This window comes from Trichosurus vulpecula, chromosome 1 (assembly GCF_011100635.1).
Source record: "Trichosurus vulpecula isolate mTriVul1 chromosome 1, mTriVul1.pri, whole genome shotgun sequence".
Classification (NCBI taxonomy): Eukaryota; Metazoa; Chordata; class Mammalia; order Diprotodontia; family Phalangeridae; genus Trichosurus; species Trichosurus vulpecula.
The window spans coordinates 525,182,003-525,207,489 of NC_050573.1; the positions used below are offsets into that span (position 1 = coordinate 525,182,003).

At 41.9% G+C, this 25,487-nt stretch overlaps 1 protein-coding gene across 1 annotated transcript in view; it reads left to right on the plus strand.

Moving 5' to 3' along the window:
* Positions 1-25,487, plus strand: part of MMD2 (monocyte to macrophage differentiation associated 2) — a 98,189-nt gene that overhangs the window by 54,102 nt on the left and 18,600 nt on the right. Inside the window, exon 2 of the mRNA XM_036767040.1 lies at positions 23,407-23,488. Coding sequence (XP_036622935.1) covers positions 23,411-23,488 — 78 coding nt within the window. The 5' untranslated portion in view covers positions 23,407-23,410. The remainder of the gene's footprint in view (positions 1-23,406; positions 23,489-25,487) is intronic.

The window sequence follows — 25,487 nt, forward strand, 5'->3', positions numbered from 1 at the left end:
TGAAACTGGGTTCTGCCATGATTTAAATTTAGGCATGTCACTTTTCTTTGGGCCTTAGTTTCTTCATCTGTAAAATAAGATGGTTAGACTAAATCAGGAGTTCTTAACCTGGGTTGTGTACACTTGTTTACTAAAATATTTAGATAACTGTGTTCTGATATACTTTTTCCTTTGTGATCCTATGTATTTTATTTTATGCATTTAAAAACATTATTTTGAGAAGGGATCCATAGGTTTCACCAGACTAACAAAGGGGTCCATGGTACAAAAAAAGGTTAAGAGCCCATGAACCGGATGATCTCTAGGTTTAATCATTCACTTACTAAGCACTAACGACATGCCAGGCATTGTGCTAGATCCTGGGGGTACAAATACCAAGAATGAACTAATCTCCCTTCTGTGGTCCCTTCCTGCTCTAACATTCTATAACCTTTCAAGGTCAGGTTGTGTATCTAACTTGCTTTCTGAATTTTCTCCTATCTGCAAATGAGCTGAGCACCTTATAAATACATCATTGGTGATCTAGCTCTAAATCCCTATGATCCTGTGAGAATAATGGTAATAAGGAAGAGGAGAAGAAACAGAAGGAAGATGAGGGGGTCATTTCCAACACATGGGAGAAGTCACAGATGCCAAAAGGGGGGACAGGGATAAAGGGGACAAACCTTCCTGGGAACCTAATGCCATTTGGCCCCTGCCAGAGAAGTTGCCTTGAAACATTTGTCCTTGGCCTTGGCAAAAGGAGACTCTGCTCATTGGCACCTCAGGGCTTGGCCCACAGCCCATGAGAGCTGTAATTCTTGGCTCTGACACATGGAGATGAATGAATCCATGAGAAGGGATGGACCAAGCCAGTGACTAGATGGGCTGTGACAATTTCCTAAGAAGCCCTTTACAGTTAGAAAATTCTCATGCCTGTAGAGCTCATGGCTTAGCTTGGCCTGACTGACAGGGGAAATAGGTGACTACTTACACACTATGATTTTTGGAGCCTAGAAAGGCTCCCAGTACTCCCAATCTGCTTTTTCCTCTCTGATGGATCCTCCACTTTCCAGTTTAAGCTTAAAATATCTATTTCAAGGCCTTAGAGACCCCCAGGTTCACCCCACCCCTCATTTTATACATAAGGACATGTTCAGAGAGAGATCAGTTGACCCAAACAGCTTAAGTCACCAGCCTCACTTTCTCCTCTGGAGCCATCTGAGTCCAGTGTTGAGATATAGATCAGGAAAACTGGAGATGCCCTGGATGCAGTGGGAGACCTTAGCCTTTTAAAGCTAAGGTCTTTCTCAGGTCTCAGTTTGACTGAGGTAATGCCCATTCCGTGATTAAGGCTAGGTAAGAAATGAAGCAGAGAATGGCCTCAATTACCTAGTCAAAAACCAAAAATCAATCTGGAAGGGGAAGACCCTCAGGGTTTCTGGCCAAAATGGAAACAATTACTATTTATGTTAGCTCTGAGTCAATCAGGGCCCAAACAATGACCGAGTGGGAGTTGACCTGGGACCTAATGTTGGCCAATCAATGAGAGCCAGAGTGATTTGGGTTTAAGGCAAGGCCCTTAAGAAAAAAATCTAGCTTGTAAACCTCAAGATATCTTGAGCGATTTCAGGGATCGAAATTTGCATTCCTCCAGGCAGAGCAGCACTTGCAGGTAAGGGTATGATACCCTATGTGGACAGAAAGAAGGGAAGGGAAAGAAAAGAAAAAGGAAGAAAGAAAGATATAAGGAAAGAAAGGAAGGAAGGAAGGAAGGAAGGAAGGAAGGGAAGAAGGAAGGAAGGAAGGAAGGAAGGAAGGAAGGAAGATGTGTTGCCCAACTGGCCATTTCCACCGGGGCAGCTCCTACTACTACTCACAGAGATTGTTGTTTGTCCTTTGTTCTCAAAAAGAACCGTGACATCAGGGAAATGATGCCATGATTTGCAGGTGAATTGGATTACAGTGAGGGAGGGCTGTACAAAGTCATCAGCCTCACTTTCTTCTCTGGAGCCATCTGGGTCCAGTGGCGAGATGACTAGAGATGGCCCTGGATGCAGTGGGAGACCTTGACCTTTTTAAGCCAGATCTCATTTTCACTGAGGACTTCATATTAACTTAGAAAACCACAAGTTAACATTATCTATATTGTATTGTACTTTTATTTATTTTGTTTAACATTTCAACCTGCTTTGGGCCTTGAACTGGTGTTTGACGCCTTTGATCTAGTCCAATACACATCTGCACTGGACCACCTGATAGTTAAAAGGCTTTTTATGATCACAGAACACTTTATATATCTTATTTAATCTTCACAGCCCTGTATGGCTGGTAGTGAAGGTGCTATTATCCCTATTTTACAGATGGAGAAATTTAGGTCTAGACAGATTAAATGACTTGCCCAAAGTCAAAAGCCTAGTTAGCTGTTCAACCAGGAGAGGAGGACTAAAATGCAGATACCTTCAGAGAAAGAATTTGGATGATTTAAACTCAATCTGACATGTAAATGGTTGATATAAAGACCTCTGCTAGAAGCAAGGTTTGTTAAAGGGGAAGCAGAAAGGGAACCAAGCATGGAAAGAGAAATATTGGCCCTGAGAAGGTGAATTGCCAACTTAACAGATTAGAAAGATTGGCCCAGGACATCAGCCCAGGTTCTCAATCACCTGGGGTAAGATTGTTTTAGAGAGAGATTCATGAGTTTCTCTCTGCCAGGGAGTGGTCACCTGAGTTGGATCTTCTCACACGACAGAGGTCATACTGCCTATCAAGAAACATTGTGATGTGGTGGAAAAGAGCCCAGGAAAATAATCATCAGAAGATTTTGTTTCCAATCCTAGTTCTTCTATTAGTAGCTATATGACCTTGTGCAAGTCTCTGTTTCTTTGAAAAAAAGGAGATTATTATCCCTGCCTATCCCACAGAGCTGTTGTGAAAATCAAATAAGGTAACAGACATAAAATGCTTTTATATACCCAGTGTTTATACATATATATATATATATATATATATATATATATATATATATATATATATATATATATATATATATAATATTACTATTACTGACCCAAGACCCTCTGACTCTGAATTCCAGAATATAGAATCAAGGCTTTAGATAGTCAATTCAGAAACATTTATTAAGCCCTACTGTATGCCAGGAATTGTGCTAAGAATACAAAGAAAGGCAAAAGACAATCCTTGCTCTCAAAGAGCTCACAGTATAATGTGAGACCAGAAGAGGCAAATTTGATGGAGGAAAGGTGGGAGGTTTTTTATTTGTTGTTGGTGGTTTTTTTTTTTAGATGATACATTTAATACTAAATATCAGTCTGTTCCTTCCTGTATACACTTAACTCCAGCCAGGTCCAAAGCTCCTAGTACTGACAAGGGGGTCTCTTCCACAGAGAGAGGGTCTCTCACCTACACTTTATAGCAAAGTGTTCTCTTATTTTGAAGACATTTTGGGCCCTCCTTTAAATCTGCCTAGTTTGTACAGATGGGCAGCTTAGGATACTACCACTGAATTTGAAATTAGCTCTGATACCTAATAGCTATGTGGCCTCAGGTAAGTCACATTGCTACTCTGGGCCTCAGTTTCCTCAGCTGCAAAATGAAGGTATTAAAGCAGATAATCTCAAAGGGCCTTTCCAGTTCCAAAGCTTGTGATTTTAGCACAGTATGGAGGGTTTTCCCATTTTGAGGCGGTGTCATCCAAGGAAAGATTTGAGTCAGACTAGTATGACAGATATATTCTGTCTTTAACACTCTTGCAGCACAGAAACATCACCCACAGGTGTCGTGTCTGAACATATGCACTATTCTGTTATATATTTAAGCAGTTATAGCCTTGCAGATGGTTTTCTCCAAATCTGTAGGCCTGTAGACATTTTAAAAATATTTCATTGATATATTTTGTTTTTATATCAGTCATTTTTTCCTTAGACCATCCCCTCCCCCACAAAACCTTCCCTTTTAACAAAGAAAAAAAACATTAAAACAAAATCAGTCAACAGATAAAACCAGTCTGAGAGCAGATACATCATTCACCACCTACTTTCCCCACATCAATTTTGAGAGGAGGAAAGTGTGTTTTATCAAATAATTCTCTGACTCAAGATTGATAATTTCGATTAATTCATTTTGACAGCCCTGTAATTTTATTTTCATATATGGTAATGTAGTTAGTATATAGTGTTTCCCTTATTCTGCTTACTTTCTTCTGTATCAGTCCATCTAAATCTTCCTACATTTCTCTGAATTCCTTTTTCATTGTTTTTTTACAAAGCTAGGTGCTGGAGACATAAAGACAAAGAATGGAACAATCTCTCCTTGTAAAGAGTTTACATTCTAAAGGCAGAGACAACAACTACATATATAAGCATGTATAGAATAAATATAGAGAATCAATACAATGTAGTTAATAATAGCTAGCATGTATATATCACTTAAAGTTCCTCAAAGCACTTTATAAATGTTAACCTCAGAACAACCCTAGGAAGTCAATCTTCCTTTTTTTTTTTAACAGTTGAGGAAACCGAGGCAGACAGAAGTTAAGCGATTTGCCCAGGATCACACAATTACTACATATCTAAGTCTGTCTTTGTACTGTGGTCTTCCTAATAGCAACTCTGTTGTTCTATCCACTGTGCTACCTAGCTTGGGAGAGAGTACATTAGCAAGTTGTTTGGGGTAGGGGTGGTATATTAGCAAGGCAGTAATCACAATATAGAGGATAACTGTAAATATGCCTATGTAGTTCTGTATTGCAAAATATAAGAGACTCTCCATATAGAAGGTAGAAGAGGTAAATCATTTATTCAGACACCAAAGAACCAGATCCCAAAACCAGTAAGTCCGACCCATCCAAGCAGCAAGCAAATTCCAGAGCCAGTAAGTCCACTTTGTAATTTATATATAACATATATAATTTGTAATTCTTTATCAGCAAAGAATCTAAAGCACAACATCACAGCAGGGAGCCAAGCCATCCCATAACCTTCCTGCCCCCTGCTGGGGCCATCCCCACCAACAAACATTCACAGTACAGGCAGCACACGTCTGCTCTCTCCCTCAGCTCTAACCACTCTGAGCATTTCCTGGTCCACTCTTCCTGTTCCTCTCATTCAGCAAACTCCTCCCACCACATGTGACTTAGGCTTCCCGCGACATAAGCAGGTCACATGGTCCTGTTAATGGATGGGAAAGATCTTCATATTTAAATTACCATTACAGGTGGGGGTGGGGAATCAGGTAGAAAGTGGTGCTAATATTTATATACTATAGTTTTTTCATCCATTTCCCGGTTTGTGGACAACTACTTTATTTCTAGTATTTTGCAAGTACAAAAAATAGCTGTTTGAATATTTTGTTATATATGGGGAGGTCTATAAGACCAGCCTAATTTTTTTTGGTAGATATCTTTGATGACATCATCTACTCAAATTCCTTGTTCAGGCTGTGATATGACCTACTCTCACCCACTGTGTGTTTCTCCATTGTCACAGGAACATAAATGTAGAGCCGTAAAACACCTTAGAAGTGACAAGTCCACCCTGCTCATTTTACCAATGAGAAAACTGAGGCTCAGGATAAAATAGGAAGTAAGTTTCTAAGGCAGGTTTTGAACTTAGATCTTCCAGATTACGAGTCCCGGTCTCTATCCCCTGTGCTACTTTGGGTGATATTCAACTTGAATATTTCAGAAACTATAGTGTCTGAAGCCAGGTGACATCCCCAGAAGAATATTGGTATCAAAAATATGGGCCCTTGTTTTTTCTCATTTTGTAAAATAAGGATAACATAATATCCTAACTCTGACTTAGGATTGTTGTGAAGCTAAAACAGTGAGTATGAAGGTACTTTTAAAAAATACATCTTGGTATACAAGAGTGAAGGGATGGCTGATCAAACACATTATATCTCTTCAAATTCTCAATCTGCTATTAGATTTGGGTGTTTTGGGCTCCTCTTACAAGAAGATTGGAGCCATTTTGTAACTGGTCTCATGAAATTCATAGCATGTATAGAATGTTAGAAGAGAGACAGCATGATATAGTAGATAGAGAGGCTTAGGAAGCCTTGATCCTGCCTCTGGCCTGTACTCACTGTCTGATTCAGTGCCTTAGTCAACCCTGCAAGTTGCAAAAGACTTGCCAGTCTGCTTCAGTGGAGGGAGTGTTCACACTTGAAAATTCCCCACACTGAAATCACAGATCTGGACTGGCTCCCCTTCCCCCAAAGTAGAAGAGATTTTAGAAATAAGATAAATTAGACCAGCTCTGGATCTCAAAGACTCAGTCTCAGTCACACATGGCTTAAAACCAACACTATAGGGTTTATTGATTCATATACAAACCATCACACGAAAAGGATATTGATTCATATACAGGTTGTGTTTGTCTTTTGTTTTTGAAGAGGACCATGACATCAGGGAAATGATGATATGACTTGCAGTTGACTTGGATTTGAGTGAGAGAGGGCTGTGCAAGGTCCACCAGCCTTACTTTCTCCTCCAGAGCCATCTAGGTGCAGTGACTAGATATTCATCAGGATGATTGGAGATGACCCAGAATGCAGTGGGAGACCCTGGCCCTTTTAGGCTAAGGCCTTTTCATGTACTCAGAGTAAGGTAATGGGTATTACCTCACTCTAAGTGATTCATATACAAACATCTCACCAAAAGGATTCATATGCCAATCAGCTCCTGCAGCCCCCTAGTTTTAAGCTATTTATTCTGATCTGTGAGAGTCAAGGCAGTGCATTCCCCAGCATCTTATTCTGCTTCCTCCATGATGGTATCTCACCCACTGTGCTGACTGTACCCAGGTCCTCAATAAGCCTTGGGCCACCACAACCAGAATGCCATATGGTATGGTAGGTCCAGGCAATCCTAGCCCCATCCAGGATAAAGGCATGGTCTGATCTGTGGCCATGGTTGGGAGTAGAGCTATTCTATACTCTGGAGGGCAAAGGAAGTTGGCACCTTTTTCAAATGCACCAACTCATGAGCATCCTCTGGGCACGTGTCATGAGTAAGACAGATAAGGCTACACACAATGGGTAGCAAAAAGTATATATGGCGAGCAGTGGAGTAGGAAGAGAGTATCTATACTTGTTCAACTATTATTCATTCTGGATCTTTCTTTTTTATTTTTTTCAGAAATAGTTGTTTATTATTATAAATTATTCTTCATAAAATTCCAACTTCTCTTAAATTATTTAATATAAGATATCTAGGAATCACAAATTAATAGGTTTTCCTTAAATGAAAAATGTTATCAGAGGGAAATTATGACTAATGTCTCTTCCTTCTTCTTAGAGTGTTTCAGCAAATCCAACAAAAATACACTATTTGCTGTGATAAGAGCTGGAGACTAATATCCACATAAGGCAAACTCTTCCTCATCTGGCTATTTCCTTTAACAGGCTCCTCCTCCCTGTGGGCAAAGGGGCACCTAATCCATCACTGACATTAAAGATGGGAGAAAATGAAGTTCACTTTTCCCTGTCTAGTTTGACTGGTCATGGTTTGAAGGCAAAGACAGCAGGATCCTCCCAAAATAATAATTATGACAACAACAATTTCTGTTTCTGGCATGAGAAACAGTGTGGTGTAGCAGAGAGAGAGCCAGCTTTGGAGTCAGTGAGGGCTGGGTTTGAGTCCTTCCTCTTCTTCATGCTGGCTGTGTAACCCTAGACAAATCACTTAACCTCTCAGTGCTCTCTGGGCAAGTCTCTAAGACTCTAAACTGCAGAGAAGGTACAGCACATCTCTATATCAGTAACTCACCAATTCACTATTCTCCTCACTCAGCCATACTGACATTTACTGAAGGGATGGATTACTGACCCATCAAGAGACTAAGGGATGATTTTTGCAAGATTTGAACTCTAAGCTCATTTCAGTTCAGTTCTTTGCTCCCAGTTGAGTATCATCCATTCTATGTCCAAGGTCAGACAAAGAAAAGAAAAGGAGTATGCCATATTGGCACTGAGCTCCAAGCTTATTCTATATACCATTGAAATCACAGGTCTGATCTCTTGTTTCTGGAGAACATTAAAGGTTTTATTTTAAAAAATTATTCTTATTTTGAATTTGACAAACATCAAAAACAAGAAAATTTTCATATACAAAGAATAGGAAGAAGGTTGTATATGGCACTATAATGTACAACTTTTTAAAAGAGCACATGTTCGATTTAATGTGGTATTTCCAACACCATCCTGACTGTCTGTGGCCCCTTCTAAGCCTCCTTCTGCTCCCTTCTGTGTATGTTTTTAAGAATCTTATGGATGCCCCTTTTTTCTTTTCTTCTTATATAACTAGTCATTACCCTCCCACTTTCCCAGCAAATCTCCCTATCCACCCGCCCCAAAGTAAAATGCCTCAATTGTAATACATTGTCAATTGTAATGCGTAGTCAGGCAGAATGAATCTATGCATAGGCTGTGTCTGAAGACACCCATTGGCTATGTCTGAAGATGTGTATCTCCTGCACCTCTACTCTAGTTTTTCTTTGCCAAGAGGTAGGAAGTATGAATCATCTCAGCCTTCTTGAAGCCTTCTTGGCCATTGCACTGATCACAGTTTTTAATTCTTTCATCATTTTCCTTTACAATGTTGTAATCATTGTATGATTTTTTTTTCCAGTTCTGCTCACTTCACTGTCTATCAGTTCATACAAGGCCTCTTAGACATCACTGAATTGATACCTTTAAAATTTTCTTACTGGACAGTTATATCCCATTACATTTATATGCAATATTTTATTCAGTTATTCCTCCAGTTGATAGGCACCTACTTTGTTTACAAGTTCCATGCCACAACAACAGCCATACAGAGCTCTTTGATGTTAACTGCCATTTGAGTGGCCACACAGAAAGCCTAGTTTGCAATCTGAGGTTATAAGCCTTTTTCCATTAGGACTTCACTTACTTCAGGAATTCCATTGCCAACAGGGTTTCAAGTTTTCAAGGTTACTGAAAAGGGTCCCATCCTGGCATCCTGTGATACGGAGCTGTCCACTAAAGTCTCTGCTGAAGGATGGATAAAATCTTCTATCTCTTTGGGTGTATCCCTAGTAGTAGTATTGCTCCATACAAAGGAATGCATTTTAGGTATTATTCCAAATTGCTGTCTAGAATTGTTGGATCACTTCTGAACTCTACTAACAGTGCACCACTGTGCCTGTCCTCCCACAGCCCAACAACAGACTTTTCTTTATAGGTAATATCAGTGCCTGGAAGGGAATTCTTGAGACTATCCACACTCCTGAGGGGGAGGCCCAAGGAAGGAAAAACTCATTGTTGATGGCAGAGCTTAAATGACAGTTCCATTGATGTTGATACAAATCAATTTGAGTTTCAGCAGTTTTTCCAGCATCAGGATGATACCCACCACCATGGCAGTAAAGGTGCTGGAGAATCAGCTTGCAGCTCAGTGCCAACATGGCATCTTTCTCAAGTAGTACCTTTTTTTCTTTTCTTTTTCTGACCCTGGACATAGAATGGATGATACTCAACCAGGAGCAAAGAACTGAAATGAGCTTAGAGTTCAAATCTTGCAAAATTCACTCCCTTGTCACTTGATGGGTCAGTAATCCATATCTTCAGTGGGTGTCAATATAACTGAGTGAGGAAGAGAATACTTTCTGTTCTTAGCCATGAAATAATTCTGTATCTGGTGGAGATCCTGGATAGACTACAAATGTACCTATTCTATGCAACTATTATAGCATATGAGCCTCCTAACAACCTTGGGGTATAGGTGCTTTATTATTATCTGCATTCACAGATGTGGAAATGGAGGCAGGCAGAAATTAAGTGACTTACTCAGGGTCACGTAGCTAGTAATGATTTGAACCCAGATCTCCTGATCCTGGAGGTCTAACCACTATATCATTGAGCTGCCTGGGGTAAGGCAAATTGTTATTCCCCAGCATCTAATTCTTCTGCCTCTCCCTGTGCTGACTGTGCCCTTACAGTCCCTTTCTCTGCTTCAGGAGCCTTTTTTAAAGTACTGAGCTCTTTGGCTTGGCCCAGGCAGGGTATTTTGCTATAATGAGATTCAGTATAGACTAATCTTTTCCTCTTCTCCAGCCCCACACCCTCCAACCTATTTATTTGCACTTTTACCCCATACTTTTTTATTTATCATGACACTTTAGGGTTTTTTTAAGCTGGATAGCATATTAATAAAGGTATATGGTGAAATCTTGCACATGTATTTATTTGTGGCTGAGTTTTAACTCTTTTCAATCATATTCTATTAAACATTAAATCAGTCTATTGAATCATACATGTCTCAAGGTAGAAATCATATCTTATTAATATTTATGTCATATCCCCTATACTACTCAGAACAGGACCTTACATATGGTGTGTAGACACAACCAGTAAGTAGTTGTTGAATAATGATAAAGGGAGGACCTTGAGTGGCCTGCAAATTTGTTGTTTAGTTATTTTTCAGCCATGTCCAACTCTTTGTGACCCCTTTTGGTGTTTTCTTGGAAAAGATCCTGGAGTGGTTTGCCATTTCCTTCTCCAGCTCATTTTACAGAGAAGGAAAATGAGGCAGAGAGGGTTAAGTGACTTGCTAGAGTCACAAGCTAATAGTGTCTGAGGCTGGATTTGGCCTCGGGTCTTCCTGACTCCTGGTCTGGCACTCTATCCACTGGGCTACCTAGCTGCCCAAAATGGATACCTGAAAAAGTAGGTGAATGATGGTGGGAAACAGAAAAGTGGTGAAAGGGAGGGAAGTCCATTTTAGAGATTATTGGAGGGGTTTCTTTATAGACCATGTATTACATTCCATGCACCAAGAACATATTACTTCAAATGTTGTAATGCTTTACAGTTTTCAAAGAGCTTTTATATCCAACACCTCATTTGTTCCTCACAACAATCTCGTGAACGTGGGTAGGGCAGATATTATTCTTTCTCTTTTAAAGACAAGGAAATAGGTTCAGAGGGAACAGTCAGTATGGTGTAATGCAAAGAGCCTGAACTTGGGAGTTGGGAGCCCTACATTCTAATCCCAACTCTTGGACTTTCTAGCTGTGGCCCTAGGAAAATTGCTTCAGTTTCTATATTTCGAACCTTCATTTTCTTATCTATAAATGCCTATAATACCTTCGTGACTTTCCTGGCGGGGTTGTTGTGAGGACAGTGCTCATGTAAGCCTTCACGTGCTTTCGTAAATGTGGGGTTAATTGTGATGGTGCTTGCCTCTAAGGTCATTCGGAGCTAGTAAGTGGTAGGGCTGGCTTTAGAAACCTGGGGTCCTCTGGCTTCCCGCAGTGGGCTGGAGGGGTCATAACAAAATTCATGGAAAATGTGGGACTGAGCCTTGAAGGATGGGTGATTGAAATTAGATAAATGAAGAGGGAAAAGGGGTGGACAGCAAAGTCGTAGAGGGAGAAATGAAAGTAGTGTTTACGGAAGGAGGATTTTCCTTTTCTATGTACAGGAAGACACGTAGCTAGCGGTGGGTTCTGGACCCCAGCTCTGCTACTAACTTGCTTTGTCTCTGGGCCTCAGCTTCCTCTGATATCCAATTTGCCATTGTTTCAGTTATTTCACTAGTACCCAACCCCATTTGGGTTTTCTTGGCAGTGATCCTGGAGTGGTTTGCCATGCCCTTCTCCAGCTCATTTTACAGGCAAATACGGTTAAGTGGCTTGCTCAGGGTCACACAGCTGGTAAGTGTCTGAGGCCAGATTTGAACTTAAGAAGATGAGTCTTCCTGACTTCAGGCCCAGCACCACCCAGCTGCCCTGATATAAATTGGGCGGGGGGGGGGGTGTTCAATTAGATCATCCGGAAAGTCCCTTCGGTGCTAGCATTCTGGGATTCTAGTGAGATGTAAAGGAAGAAGATTTGGCTCTACGATACAAATGATGGACAACTTTGCATTGATCCAGACAGAGCTTGAGTACCTTAGGGACCGTGTTCTCATCCCTTTCGAAAGCCGGAGATGCTCTGAGCGTCTGAAACCCCCAGCTCCTCTTAGGCATGTCAAGCCCCCGCCATTTGTCTCCAGCCTGTCTTTTCAGGCTTGTTTCAGATAACACGGCACACACCCCCTCTGTGTTCTCGCCAGACTGCCACACTTGATATTCCTCCTACACAACATTCTATCTCTTAATAATATAATAACATTATTATAATAATAGCTAACCATTAAATAGTGCTCGCTACGTGCTAGGCACTGCGCTTTACGATTATATCTCCTTTGAACCGCATAACAATCTTGGGAGGTAGGTGTTGTTATCATCCCCATTTTACAGGTGAGGAAACTGAGGCAAACAGAGGTTAAGTGTTTGTCTAGGGTTACACAGGCAGTTAAGTATCTGAAGCCGGATTTGAACTCAGGTCTTCCTAACTCCAGGCCCAGTACTCTACCCATTGTGCCAACCAGCTGCCACCATACCTTTGCCTGGGTCATTTGCTATGCCTGGAATGCCCACTTCCTCCTCTTTAAGGGCCAGCTCAAGGACCTCCTCCTACAGGAAACCAATGGGTGTGGTCTCCTTCCAAAAATTACTTTGGGCAGCTAGGTGGTGCAACGGATGGAGCATTCAGACCTGGAATCAGGAAGACTCCTTTACCTGACTTCAAATCCCACCTCAGACACTTACCAGCTGTGTGATCCTGGGCAAGTCCCTCCAGGTCATTTGCCTCAGTTTCCTCATCTGTAAAGGGAGCTAGAGAAGGAAATGGCAAACCACTCCAGTATCATGAGGAGTCAGACACGGCTAAATTACAAACATCTCGTGCGTGTTTGCATTTGCTTCCTCTGTACGTGTTGTTCCACCCCAGAAGGACATGAACTCCCGGAGGCCAGGGATTCTTTCACTTTAATCTTTGTATAGCTTCTAGAAGAGAGCCTGATACCACAGCAGGCTGTTTTCACAAATGCTAAACTTGCAGCATTGCTTCCTTATCAGAAAATGAGGTTTGCAAGGAGGCCATAATTAGTTATCTCAGGGTAGAAAACAGGTTCCAAGATCACACTTAGTTCTTTTCATGTCTATTCAAAAATCGTATTTGTCTGCAAGGCTTAGGGATGATTTCAGTCTAGCATCCAGACTGATTTGACCAAAATGTCTTGTGGGTCCTTGGTCACACCCAAGGCATGCCCATCAGTGGAAGGGGAAGAGGCCTAGATGTGTCTGTCCCTATCAATCATCAAGGCAGCCCTCCAGCACAATGAGAGTCATTCACCCAAAGTGTTTTTCAGCCTGTAGCTTCATTATAGGACTATAGCTAGAGGTCCCCTAATATCTCTAAAAATAAGCCTCAAAAACTGAGGCTTCAAAGTAGGGGCTCCTCTAGAACACCTACTTCTCTTTCTAAAAGAGTAAACCAGGGTAATTCACATGTGGAGAGTTATGCCACCATACTCTCCAGATCAATTGTTTTGCTATGAGATACCTCACATTCACTTCTATTTTCTTCAGTCTTTTGACTTTTGTTCTAATATTTTTTGCTGACTCGTGGAATTGTTGGCTTCTGTTGGTCCATTCTAATTTTCAAAGTGTTTGCTGCTTGGGCAAAATTTTGTACCTTATATGCCAAGCTATTAATTCCTTTCAGTTCTTTCTTCCATAGTTCTCATTTCTTTTCTAAATTTTCCTCTAGAACCCTCATTTCACTTATTAAAAAAATTATCCCTTTTAATAATTTTTTTTTCTTCCAGGAATTTTTGGCCCAAGCTGTGTTTTTCTTTGAGGCTTTGTGTGTTTCAGGGTCATTCTTTTTCTGGGTTTGTGTCTTAAGGATCTCGTCATCATAATAACTTTTTTATGGTGGGATTCTTTTGTTGTTTGCTTTGGTCGAGCTTTTCAGCCTACTTCTTGAATTCACTTAGGACTGGGCTCTGCTACACTTCTGAATGGAAGGTCTTGGCTGGTCCTGTTACCTACTGCCTTGGGTTAGTGATGGTTTGGTTTATTCCACGAATTTCAGGAATAAACTTCAGTGCTCCCAAAGTGATCTGGCACCACAAGGGCAAAGTTTAAATTGCTTTCCCCCTTAGTCTGAAATCTGTAAGTTCCAGGCCCGGGTTTGGATCTGAGCAATAGTAAACTGATGTTGGACTCAGCCTAGTCATCCTCATGGGAAGCTTTGTTTGGCTCAGCAGAACTGAAGTTTCCCCTTTCGGTCTTCGGATTCCTGACCTGGTTTATTCTTCATCAAGCTGGTTTGGAAGCTGGAACTGAGACCCCCACTCTGTTCCTGGAGTCTGAGCCACACTGCTAATGCTTGCTTCTGATCTTACTCTTTGCCCCATATGCAGCCTAGGGTCTGCAGCTGCTCCTTCTCCTGGAACCCCACCGCTGGGCACAGGTCTGCCTTGGATCCATGACCTAGAACTGGGTAGTGGTCAGCAGGTCAACAAAGCTGCCAAATGGCACCTGTTCCAGTTGGTGTCCTGGTATAAGTCTGAGGACCTTTTCTTTTTTTCCTGGTGCAGACCCCTCTCCCTGAGCCCTGAAGTGCCCTGGCCAGACACCTTCCTCGGTGTCCATCAGATCACTCTGTTGCTCTCCCCTATGCTGATCTAAGCTGGAAAAAATGACTCCCTGTGACTCTTTCTTGGATTTCCCATCAGAATTCCATCTGGTGCATTTTAAAAATCTGTTTGGAGGTTTTAGGTAGGGAAGCCCACTGTACTGGTTTCCTTCTATTCCACTGTATTGGCCCCTGCCTCCCAATATTCTCCATCTCTCAGAAAAAACTCAGGTCATCCTCCTCATGGCTACCCTGAAAAAAAAATCCATCCCTGTTTTAACCACACATAAAGTAATATATAGTACGGAAAGGCAGTATAGTGTAGTGGTTAAAAAGTTAGTCTCAAAGTCAGGAAGACTGGGTTCAAGATCTGCCTCTGATACTTACTGGCTTGTGGACCCTGGTGAAGTCATTTAACCTCTTAGTGGAAGAGGTAACTCCCGAAGATTAGAAGTTTGCAGAACAGGTGACAATCTGCATTGGTAGAGGAGGTTCCCTATACCAGTGAAGTCACAGGCTTGATTTTTAAAAAATTATATTTATTACACCATATTATATGTGTATATGTGTGTGTATACATGTACACATATATATGTATATACACACATATTTATAGACTGTTACTTAGCTATAGCCCTCGGAATAGGCCATGTTAAAATCATATTATCCTAGGGCAGCTCTCAAATGCTGTGAAGTTAAGACATGGGAGGGAAAAATTGAGATGGTGATCTTAGAATGAAAACTATTGTAGAGCTGACATGGCAATTCAAGCTCCAAGTCACAGTCTCCACCCTTATCCCATGAGCTAAACTGTCTTCCTGCTCTATATATCATTTAGTGTATGTGTAGTTTAGTGGAGGGTGCTCTGAGATTGAGGTAACCATCACGCCAGATTCTTCTCCCAATCCCAGGCCCCTTACAATAGACGTGAACAATTGTTTCAAACAAAGCCCCAGTATTGACCCTCAGAATGGAATCACTTCCTAATGAGAAGGGGGAAAAATGGATTTCCCTATTTCAGTTTCAAAGGAATGTTCTCAGTTCCTTAGGGTTATGGGAATTATGTTACCAGGGGGTCTTTTTTCTACCTCATTGTTTCTGTAATTGTCTCCCTTTTTTACTCTATTGGATCTCTCTCTCTCTCTCTCTCTCTCTCTCTCTCTCTCTCCCTCTCTCTCTCTCTCTCTCTCTCTCTCTCTGTCTCTCTCTCTCTCCTCTGTCTCTCTCTCTCTCCCCACCAATGTTCATTAGTGCCAACATTGGTGTGAGACAAGCAAGGTTTTGTGGAATGAATGAAAGAATGAATGAACAGATAAATAAGTAACCGTCCATGTGTACTATGGAAACCATGACATCGCCAACAGAACCCTTAACGTTCTGGCCTGTGTGAAGAAGAGGATTAAAATTTTCTAGGGGAAAAAAAGAATAGAACAAGAAGAAGATGTGCAAGAAAAAAAGAAGAGAAATAAGCCCCAAACTGGGTTGCAGGAAGTGCAGGGTGGTTGCCTGGCCAACCAGTCCAGTAGAATAATGTCTTGTTGCATGAGATTGTTCCACCAAGTTGGAAGAGAATCTTAACAAAATCCATTTTCCCAGCTGAGGTCTTAGCCAGGCCTACTCGGGCTTTGGTTTTCTCAGGTCTGGCTTGGGAGTTTATTAAAATACATACATATATATATATATATATATGTATATATACATATACATATGTAGTCTGTTTCTGCTAATACTCTGCTAATAAAAAAGGCCAGTGGAGGTTTTTTTTAGCAAGTTCCTCTGGCCTCTGCCTTCCAACTTCTAGCTGGATCCAAAGGCTTTAGGAGGGTGGCTGGCCTCATATGTGTGGTGGGTGGTAGGGCGGTTTGACTGTTTCAGGCGGGGTCTCCCAGGGTGGCTATACCTTGGGGGTTCACCATGGTTGAGGGGTTTGGTTTTTAGCTTATTCCATGTTTAGGAACCAGTTTCCCTCAAGAGTGAGCAGACCCTAAGGAATCAAGTCATACTAATCAAGTTACAAGGAGACTGGTTTATCAACATGAATTTCCATTTGCTATTTTACAATGAGAGATTACCTTACAGGCTAACCTATGCTGGCCTGTTTGTTTAGGGCAATCCCCTTCTGGCAGACAGGTCCACTCAGGAGACCAGATTGTAGTTGAGAAGGTTGTTTGGTGAGCCAGAAATTAGGTAAAAGAAATTGTGTGTTACTGAAAAGATGTTCCCATCAAACTCAAGCATGTATGTCACCCCTTCCTTGGGGAACACAGGATCATAAACTTAGGGCTGGAAAGGACCTTAGAGGCCATTTATGTCCAGTCCCCTCACTTTGCAGATGAGAAAACTGAAGCCCAGGGAAACTGAGTGACTTGCCCAAGGTTATGTAGACAGTAAGTAGCAGGAGTGGAGTTTGTAGGTCCTCTGACTCCAAAGTCAGACCCACTGCCCCTTCCATTGTACTATCCAGCCTCCCATTGACTACATAAATAATTAATATAATCCTGCAGAAGAAAAGCATCCTGTCCCCTGAATAGCCCTAGAGACACAATGGCTAGACTTGTTTCCCATTGCCCTCTTTTCAGTATTCCATACTGGTTGTCATCATATCATCAGCAACAAGTATTTATTGATAGCAGTCTTCAAGGATTGAAGGGTTCTCAGTATAACCGGGATTAGATTTATTCTGCCTGATCCCAGAGGGCAGAACACAGCTAGGAGCAACAAATGCAGATTGTGGAATCAGATTTAAGCTTGATGTCAAAAAAAAAAAAACTTCCTTACAGTTAGAAGCATAAAAAAATAGATGGCACTACCCTACCTAATTGGGTTCCCCTTCTCTAGAGGTCTTCAAGTGGAGACTGGGTGATCATTTGCTGGGGGAGTTCTTAACTTTTTGGTAAGTCAGGTGTGAGGATATATGCCTGTAATCCCCGCTGGTGAGGCGGCTGAGGCTGGTAGATTTCCTGACTTCAGGAGTTCTGAGTGGTGGCAGAATTAAAATCGATTGGGTATCTACACTAAATCAGGCACCAATATGGTAAGCCTCCCAGGAGCAAGGGGGCCATCAGGCTGTCTAAAGAGGGGTGAACTGGCCCAGTCTGGAAATGGGGCAAGTCAGAGCTCCTACAGTGATTACTAGTGGGGTTGGGCTTTTGATTAGCAGCAGCTACTGTGAAAGATGGGGACCGAGTCTCAAAAAAACACAGATTCCTTAAAGGGCCCTCAGAACCTTCTCAGAATACTGTTAGGTTTGTTTGTTTGTCTGGTCAACATTAATAATTGAAGGAAATGCATCATGGGTTAGTAAAAATAAAGATTTTTTTCTTTCTCATCCAAGTGCATGGATACCCTAAAATCTGTGAACTCTAGGATAAGAACCTCTATTGTAAAGGGAGGTTTTGGTCAGGTGTTGGTTTGACTCTCAGATTGTGTGATTTTATATGGATGTCTATGGAGTACCAGGGTACTGAGAATGTGCAATAGTATAAACACAAGCCCTGCCTCAAGGGGCTTACAAGCTAATTGGAAAAGCAGGATTAATTAAAAGATTAATAATAATATAAAAGAGCATGTGCTAAGAGATACAAACAGTAACTTCAAAAGAAGGAGAGTGATCTTCTTACGACACTGTCAGGTTTACAAAAGCCCTTTCCTCATTGACGACCCTATAAAGAAGGTAATGCAAGTGTTACTATTGCATTTTACAGATTGACATAATGAGGCTTCAATTAAGTGACTTATTCAGTCATACAACCAGTAGTGTTGGGCCCAGAATCAGAATGCTAGTCTTTTCTGATTTCGGTTTCAATGATCTTTCCACCACACACTACTTCTCAATTCAAGAAGAAATCCAATTTGGGGCCATGGAACACCAAAATCTTCCTTTATTCCTTACAGTATCATTCCTTATGATGTCACAGTTTCCAATATTAGCTTCCTATATACTAAATTACATTGCAAGCATTATGGTTTGGTGGAAAGACCACCCTTTTTAAAGTCGGAAGACTTGTATTTGAGTCCTAGTCTGATGTTACCTTTGTACCTGTAAGCAAATTAGCTTCTTTGTCCATTTGTAAAATAGGGATAGTCATGTTTGTACCACTTTCCCCGAAGAGGTTGGTTTGCTTTCTTTTGTATTTTTTGAGACTGAGTCTCTCCCTGTTTCTTCCCAGGCTGGGAGTGCAGCAGCCCCTCAGGAGCCAATCTCACTACCAATTGGCATGGAAGTTGACCTGTGCCATTTCCAACCCAGGCCAGTTTGCCCTTCCTTTCACAGTCTGGTATCTTCACCTCTGCTCCTGAAAGCTCACCATATTGGTGCCAGACTTAGTGCAGACACCGGATCGGCTTTAGCTCTGACTGAAGTTCAGAATTCCTTAGGTCAAACAATCTGCCCAGCCTCAGCCTCCCCAAGTAGTGAGGATTACTGGTGTGTACCATCACACAGGACTCCTCAGAGAGATGTGAGGGAAACATTTTGTAGAACTTGAGTAGCTGTATAAATATGAACACGGAATGGCAGGTACAGGAGCAGAGGAGCATAACTGGGGCCAAGTGTGAGAGATGAACTTTGGCTATTGCCAGCTTCACCTAGGCTAGAGTGGGGAGAATATTTAGTCAGGGCCCGTGCTGAAAAACATTCTGGCATAATCTTCAAACTGGTACATCCTTTTCTGCATGTAGGAGAAAATTTGGGCGTAAATGCTAAGTAAAGCTCAGAGGAATGATGTAGCATTGTGGTTACAGTGGTCTGGGCCTGTGCATTTTCGCCTTTCTGTTTCCACTGTGTGTGTACTTGTCTGCCCATCACTTTGGGAGTTGTCAGAAATACACTGGGTGTGTGTATGTTCCCTGGATGTCTGTGTTGATCTGTGGTCTCTTCCTGTGCAACTCAGAGCACACCAAAGGGAGCTAAAAGTAATGATGCCATGTGTCACAGATTCAGCTTGAGTGCTGCTTATCCAATATTCATCTGCTGAGATCACTCCCCCCATCCCTAGAGAGGATGCTCCACAGTGGGCTGCGGAACATGACAGATTGGCAGCTTCTTAGTGACATTTAAGGAGGCTCCTTATTGTTATCAGCAACACCTTTACAAATCAGAGCTTAATGTGAGCTGCTTCTGGGGAAAGTTTTGCAGGTAACCAATTCCATCCAAGGTGAATACTTCCTTGGCCCCAGCTACGCTCCTCTGCTCCTGTACCTGCCATTCCGTGTTCATATGTATACAGTAACTCAAGGTTTACAAAATGTTTCCTCACACCTCTCTGAGGAGTCCTGTGTGATGGTGCAGACCAGTAATCCTCACTACTTGGGGAGGCTGAAGCTGGCAGATCGTTTGACCTAAGGAATTCTGAACTTCAGTCAGAGCTAAAGCCGATCCAGTGTCTGCACTAAGTCTGGCACCAATATGGTGAGCTTTCAGGAGCAGAGGTGAAGATACCAGACTGTGAAAGGAAGGGCAAACTGGCCTGGGTTGGAAATGGCACAGGTCAACTTCCATGCCAATTGGTAGTGAGATTGGCTCCTGAGGGGCTGCCTTTAACTGTCCTCTGTCCCTTAAATTTACACTGACTTCATTTGAGGGGCTACAGTTTACTTTCTGTATAATTAAGGGGGTTTTTGCTATGACCAGCTCTAGAGTCTAGGAATGTTTCGGGCCTTTTCATCCAAGATGTCAGATCAGCTCCCTTCTATATCTTGACATTGGCTTGGAAAGGACTAGAATGTTGTAGTATTGAGTGTGATTCCTGAAGATTCAGGATCATAGAGGGATGGAGGAGCCCTGGATAAGACGATCCCTGGGGTCAAGAGCTGCTAGTTACACGGTCTGCCCTTTGCCATCATCACACACTGTACAGTTGTTAATAAGCTAGGGTCATAGCTGAAAAACACATTCACTGACCTAAATCAGGTCAAAGGCTGGGCCTGGGATCTGTACAGTCTTTAATCCTATGGACCAAGAGCAGGACTAAGCAATATCTGACAGATCTAATGAAGGTAAAGGAAGGGAATAAGAAAAACAAGGGAGTTGTAGAGAATAAAAGAAATGGCAAAAAAAAACAAAAGAGAAAAGGGAGCACATATGGTGGGGAGGGCTGAATTGCCAATAAGAGTTGTTACAGGTGACACTCTCTCTTCAGTGCCATATGTTACCTCCTCATAGGCTGGGTTAGGATGTGAATGGGTTGGTCAGCCCCAGAGAGACATCATGAAGGGAGGCTTGTAGTTTACCCAGTCAGACTTTTTAAAAGGAAAGATTTAATGACTACTTTTGACATTGTGAACAAAGCAAAATTCTGTTAAGGGGCAGCCCAGGGCATGTGAGATGTGATTATAATAAGATAATGAGACTGATGCTTTAAAAAAAAAAACAAGGCATAATAGAACTTGTCCATACAAATAAGAGAATTCTCCTTTTGAAGTACTCCCCTAGGGAGATACCTTTATTACAACTGTGCTCCTATTGTTCAAAATACAGTTGGAACAGCCTCTTTGGCAGCTGTCTTCAGAAATTCAGTAGTGACAAATTAGGATGAGGGTAGATTTGATTTTTAGAAAGAACTAAGAGCAATTTAAAGTTAAGCAGTGGGAAAAGATATATTATCAAGCTCTGGGAGAACCTTAAGATGATGGTGGCAGTGGCGATGGTGGCGGTGGCGGTGGTGGCAGTGGCGGTGGTGATGGTGGTGGTGGTGGTGGTGGTGGTGGTGGTGGTAGTGGCGGTGGTGGCAGTGGTGATGGTGGTGGTGATGGTGGCGATGGTGGCGGTGGCGGTGGTGGCGGTGGCGGTGGTGATGGTGGCGGTGGTGGCAGTGGTGGTGGTGATGGTGGTGGTGGTGGTGGTAGTGGTGGTGGTGGTGATAAGACACAATAGCTATGTCTAATTTTTTTGTGACATTTCCACAAGGCAAAAGTTCTAGCAATGTTCTCAGTTGTGGCAGAATCATGGAAATAAGTGTAAGCTCTCCCAGAGTGATGACTTTGAAAATGAAATTTGTCTGAATGTGTAAATACGGCATAGTACAATGAAAAGAGTATTAACTGTGGAGTTAGAGGTCCTGGATTCAAGTCCCACTTCTGATGTTTACTACCTGTGTGGCTTTGGGTCTTTACTTCTTTTGGCCTCATCTATGAAATTGGAGGGAGATGGTGAACTAGATAGTTCTAAGAGACTTTCAGCTTAAGATCTATGATCCTATGCATATGTTTGTTTAAAAATCAGTCACACTGCTTTATTATCATACTTCACACATCTGAGGAGTTTTACCCAAGAGGATTTAGCCAATCGATTTGACCGATGAGATGTAATGGCAAAGACAGGGACACAGACAAGTCTTGCATATGGGAGTGTTTGGATGTAAAGAGGCTCAAAGGAGTGGCATAGGATTGTGTTTTCAATGGTATGAGATGCTTTGGTATTTTCTCCTTTCTGTTTTTGTGTGTGTGTGTGTATGTGCCTAGCTGTCAGCTTTCTTGGGAGAAAGTTGTCAGAAGTTCCAAGAATAGAAGTCAAGGGAGAGAATGAAAGAGAAAAGGGAAGCACAGAGAGACAATACTAGGCATACCAGAGGGACAAACTATACTAGTTTATAAAGAAAGAATAACCAAGGATCTGGAACTTGGGAGTGCGAAATTGTCTACTTTGGGAGGTACAACTCAGGGCAGAAAAGCATGTCAAAGACTGAGTAACCACAGCCTCCAAGCAGATCAATAATACTGAGAGCTGTTGGCTCCTGTCTGAGTGGGTGGGGAAATGAGAGTAGAGCTACTTCTTGGTGCGTACAGAACCCGTATGCTGTGACGTCAGGTCCAAGATGTCCCATGGTCATGACACTGTGTGGACAGCAGAGATGTGTTAGAACCTAGAAGATTAAAAGAAGACTGTCATCTCAGTACCAGGAGTTTCTGTGCAGGGATGAAATGCCACAGTGCAAACCCACCCTGCTCTGGATATGCAAAGGTCTCTGCTGCCACTGCTGCTGAAGGATTCTTGAAATCCAAGGTAGGTATTTGAAGGGACAGCTACTTTACAAGCAGGGGAGATGAGAATGAAAAAGAAGGGAGAAACAGGCAGCATGGTGTTTGGGGAAGAGTGCCAGACCAGGAAGTCAGAGGACCTGGCTTTCAGGCTTGACTTGACTGTTTACTATCTGCCTGACCTTGGGCACATTTGTCACTTATTACTATGAGAGTCAGTTTCCTCACCTGGAAAATGGGGATGACACTGCTTGGGTGACCTTGTGAATGGGAGAATATTTTTGTTCTTTGCTCATAATAATTCTGTTCTTTGTAAACGTGGAAAGAGCACTGACTCTGGAATCAGAAGACCAGAGCTCAAACTTTGCCTCTGCCCACTGCTAACCTGTGCGGCCTTGGGCAAATCATTCAGCCTCCTGTACCTGTTCCTCCAGAAAATACGGGCACTGGCCTCTGAGGTTCCTCCATTTCCAAATCTAGGAGCCTGTGACTCTACTAGCGAGTAGGAATTGTTTCCAGGAGGGGTAATAGATTTGCATCAAGCAATCTAAAGTCTCCATTCTGCTCTTCCCTTTTTATCAAAGGCATGGTCATTTGGAAGATGGCTGGTGACCACAGCTAGTACAGTTTTGTGACCATGAAACAGGGTAAAGTTACCCGGACTATGTGGGCATGAGGCAAAGATATCATTGTTCATGGATGATAGAAAATCTGCTCATTGTGTGACAGGTTGCAGAAGTGACACCTTCTGAACTGATGCTGGCATAGAATGAACCCCCAGTTCTTTATAATGCCTAATTATTGTGTTGTATGTTAAACTGTGCTTCGGTCCCTCAAATGATAATTGTTTTCAGTTCCTGGCACATCTCCAACCTCACCAGTTTACTGTGTGTTGCCAATGGAGTTTACTAGGGTTCTTGTTTTTCATTCTAGGTTCATGAATCACAGGGTTCCAGCCAACAAAAGGTACCAGCCTACAGAATATGAACACGCGGCCAACTGTGCCACACATGCTGTGAGTTTTCTTTTTTCTTTAGTTAGGGGTTAGGAGAGGGAAGCTCTGTCAGGTTTTCCCCAGCATGCCGCCTTGGTAGATAGGGAAGGAAAATGTGTACATCAGCCTCAACAGACATAACACTGCATTTCAAAAGGATAGAATAGTCATGGTGACCACCATGAATGCAAGAATGATAAGGCCATAGTGGACTATTGGAGCTCACAGGGTCTTTTTGGGCTCTCATCAGTTTCAGATAAATCAGTGTAATCTTATTGTGAGGATCACTCAAGTGAACCCAGGCCCAAGATCAGCTTTGCCTTTGGTGTCAAAATTTTAACATGATGCACATTTCTCAGCAAAGAAGCCCTTACTTTCATCCATTTGTCTTTGAGGGAAGAAACCATTCAGTGGTTGGTTGGTTTGTTTTTGTTAGAAAATGAATGTATTTATTCAGGATACTCCCTCTTCCCCCTGGTTTCTGGGAAAATGGAACATTCCATTTTCATGGCAGGACACAGAAGAAAGTCTTAGGGAAAGAGAAAAGAAGTCTAGGATGGTTGGATCTATTTGGCTGAGGGTCAGGTAAGAGTCGCCAATAATCCTTCACAGGATGTGAATCTTTGTGATGATGGTTTTGTTTTGGGTCCTGGTTCTGGTCCCCTTTTGCCAAATGTGTAGCCAGCCTTGCTTGCGAGAGTGTGTTTTCTACAGTTGGAATTCTTGAACTTTCTTAACATCCTTCTTTTGAGTTATTTTCCTGTCCCTGCTATAGCTGTTACCAGTGTAAGTCCTTTGCTGAGTTTGGGTGAACTGAATATCAAGCCAATGGTTCAAGGAACTGTAAAATGTTAGAGCTAGAAGGTCATCAAGTGTAGCCCCTTCATATTACACATGAGAAAATTAAAGAAATGAGATGACTTGCCCAGGATCACGCAACTGAGAAGAGGTGAATCTAAGATATGAAACTAGGCCTTCTGGCTTCAATATAGTGGTCTTTCCACTATACCCATTATGGAAGGAGGAATGTAACATACCCACAGAAGGAGCTGTTTCTTTATAATTAAAAAGGCGGGGTAGGGGGAGAAGAATTTCACATAATTTTTTTTAAAGGCTAGTAATTAGAACACCATATGGTGGCAGTCCAGATTGAAAATGAGAACAGGATCTGTTTTTAAATGCATCATTCATTTTAGTTGCCATATTGTTCAATATATCATAAACCTTGCCTAGTTTTATGATGCCGGGAAATGGATGGAAGGACAGATGAGTAGGCAGGTAGATAGATTGATAGATAAATGGATAGATGGGTGGATGGATGGATGTCTCAGGTATGTAGTGTTTAGTAAATGTAAGCATGATTGCCTCTTTGAGATAATGGGAAGCATAACTACAAAATTTATATTTGTATAGTGTTTGGGGAGATTCAATGGAAAGATGTTCCACAAATACAGAGGGTTCATATTTCAGGGAGGATCAGGCTCGTTCGCACAATTCAGCATGTATTGAACACCTACTATGTCTAAGACACTGAGTTCAACTAGAGAAGTATAAGATGGAGTCCTCGATTTCAAGAAACTTACAGTCTATTGGGAGTGACAAAATGTACACATAAACTCAACTACAAAGCAGTCTAAAATAATAGCCTTTGAAATGGCGTTTAATAATACTGTATACCTGTATAGTACTTAAGGGAACTAGGTGCATAGAGTAATGAATTTGAAGTCAAGAAGACTTGAGTTCAAATCCAGCCTCAGGGACTTACTAGCTGTGTAACCTTCAGCAACTCACAACCTCTCTTTACCTCAGTTTCCCCATTTGTAAACTGGGGATCATAGTAGCACCCACCTCCCAGGGTTGTCGTAATGATCAAATTTCATATCTATATATGAAATTATCTTTCTATATTACTTTGTAAACCTTAAAGCATGATATACAGGGTGTTCCTAAAGTCTGGACACATAGGAAATGTGGAATTATTGCATCAAGTTCACGCGAATCTTGGAAAGCGCATCAACCT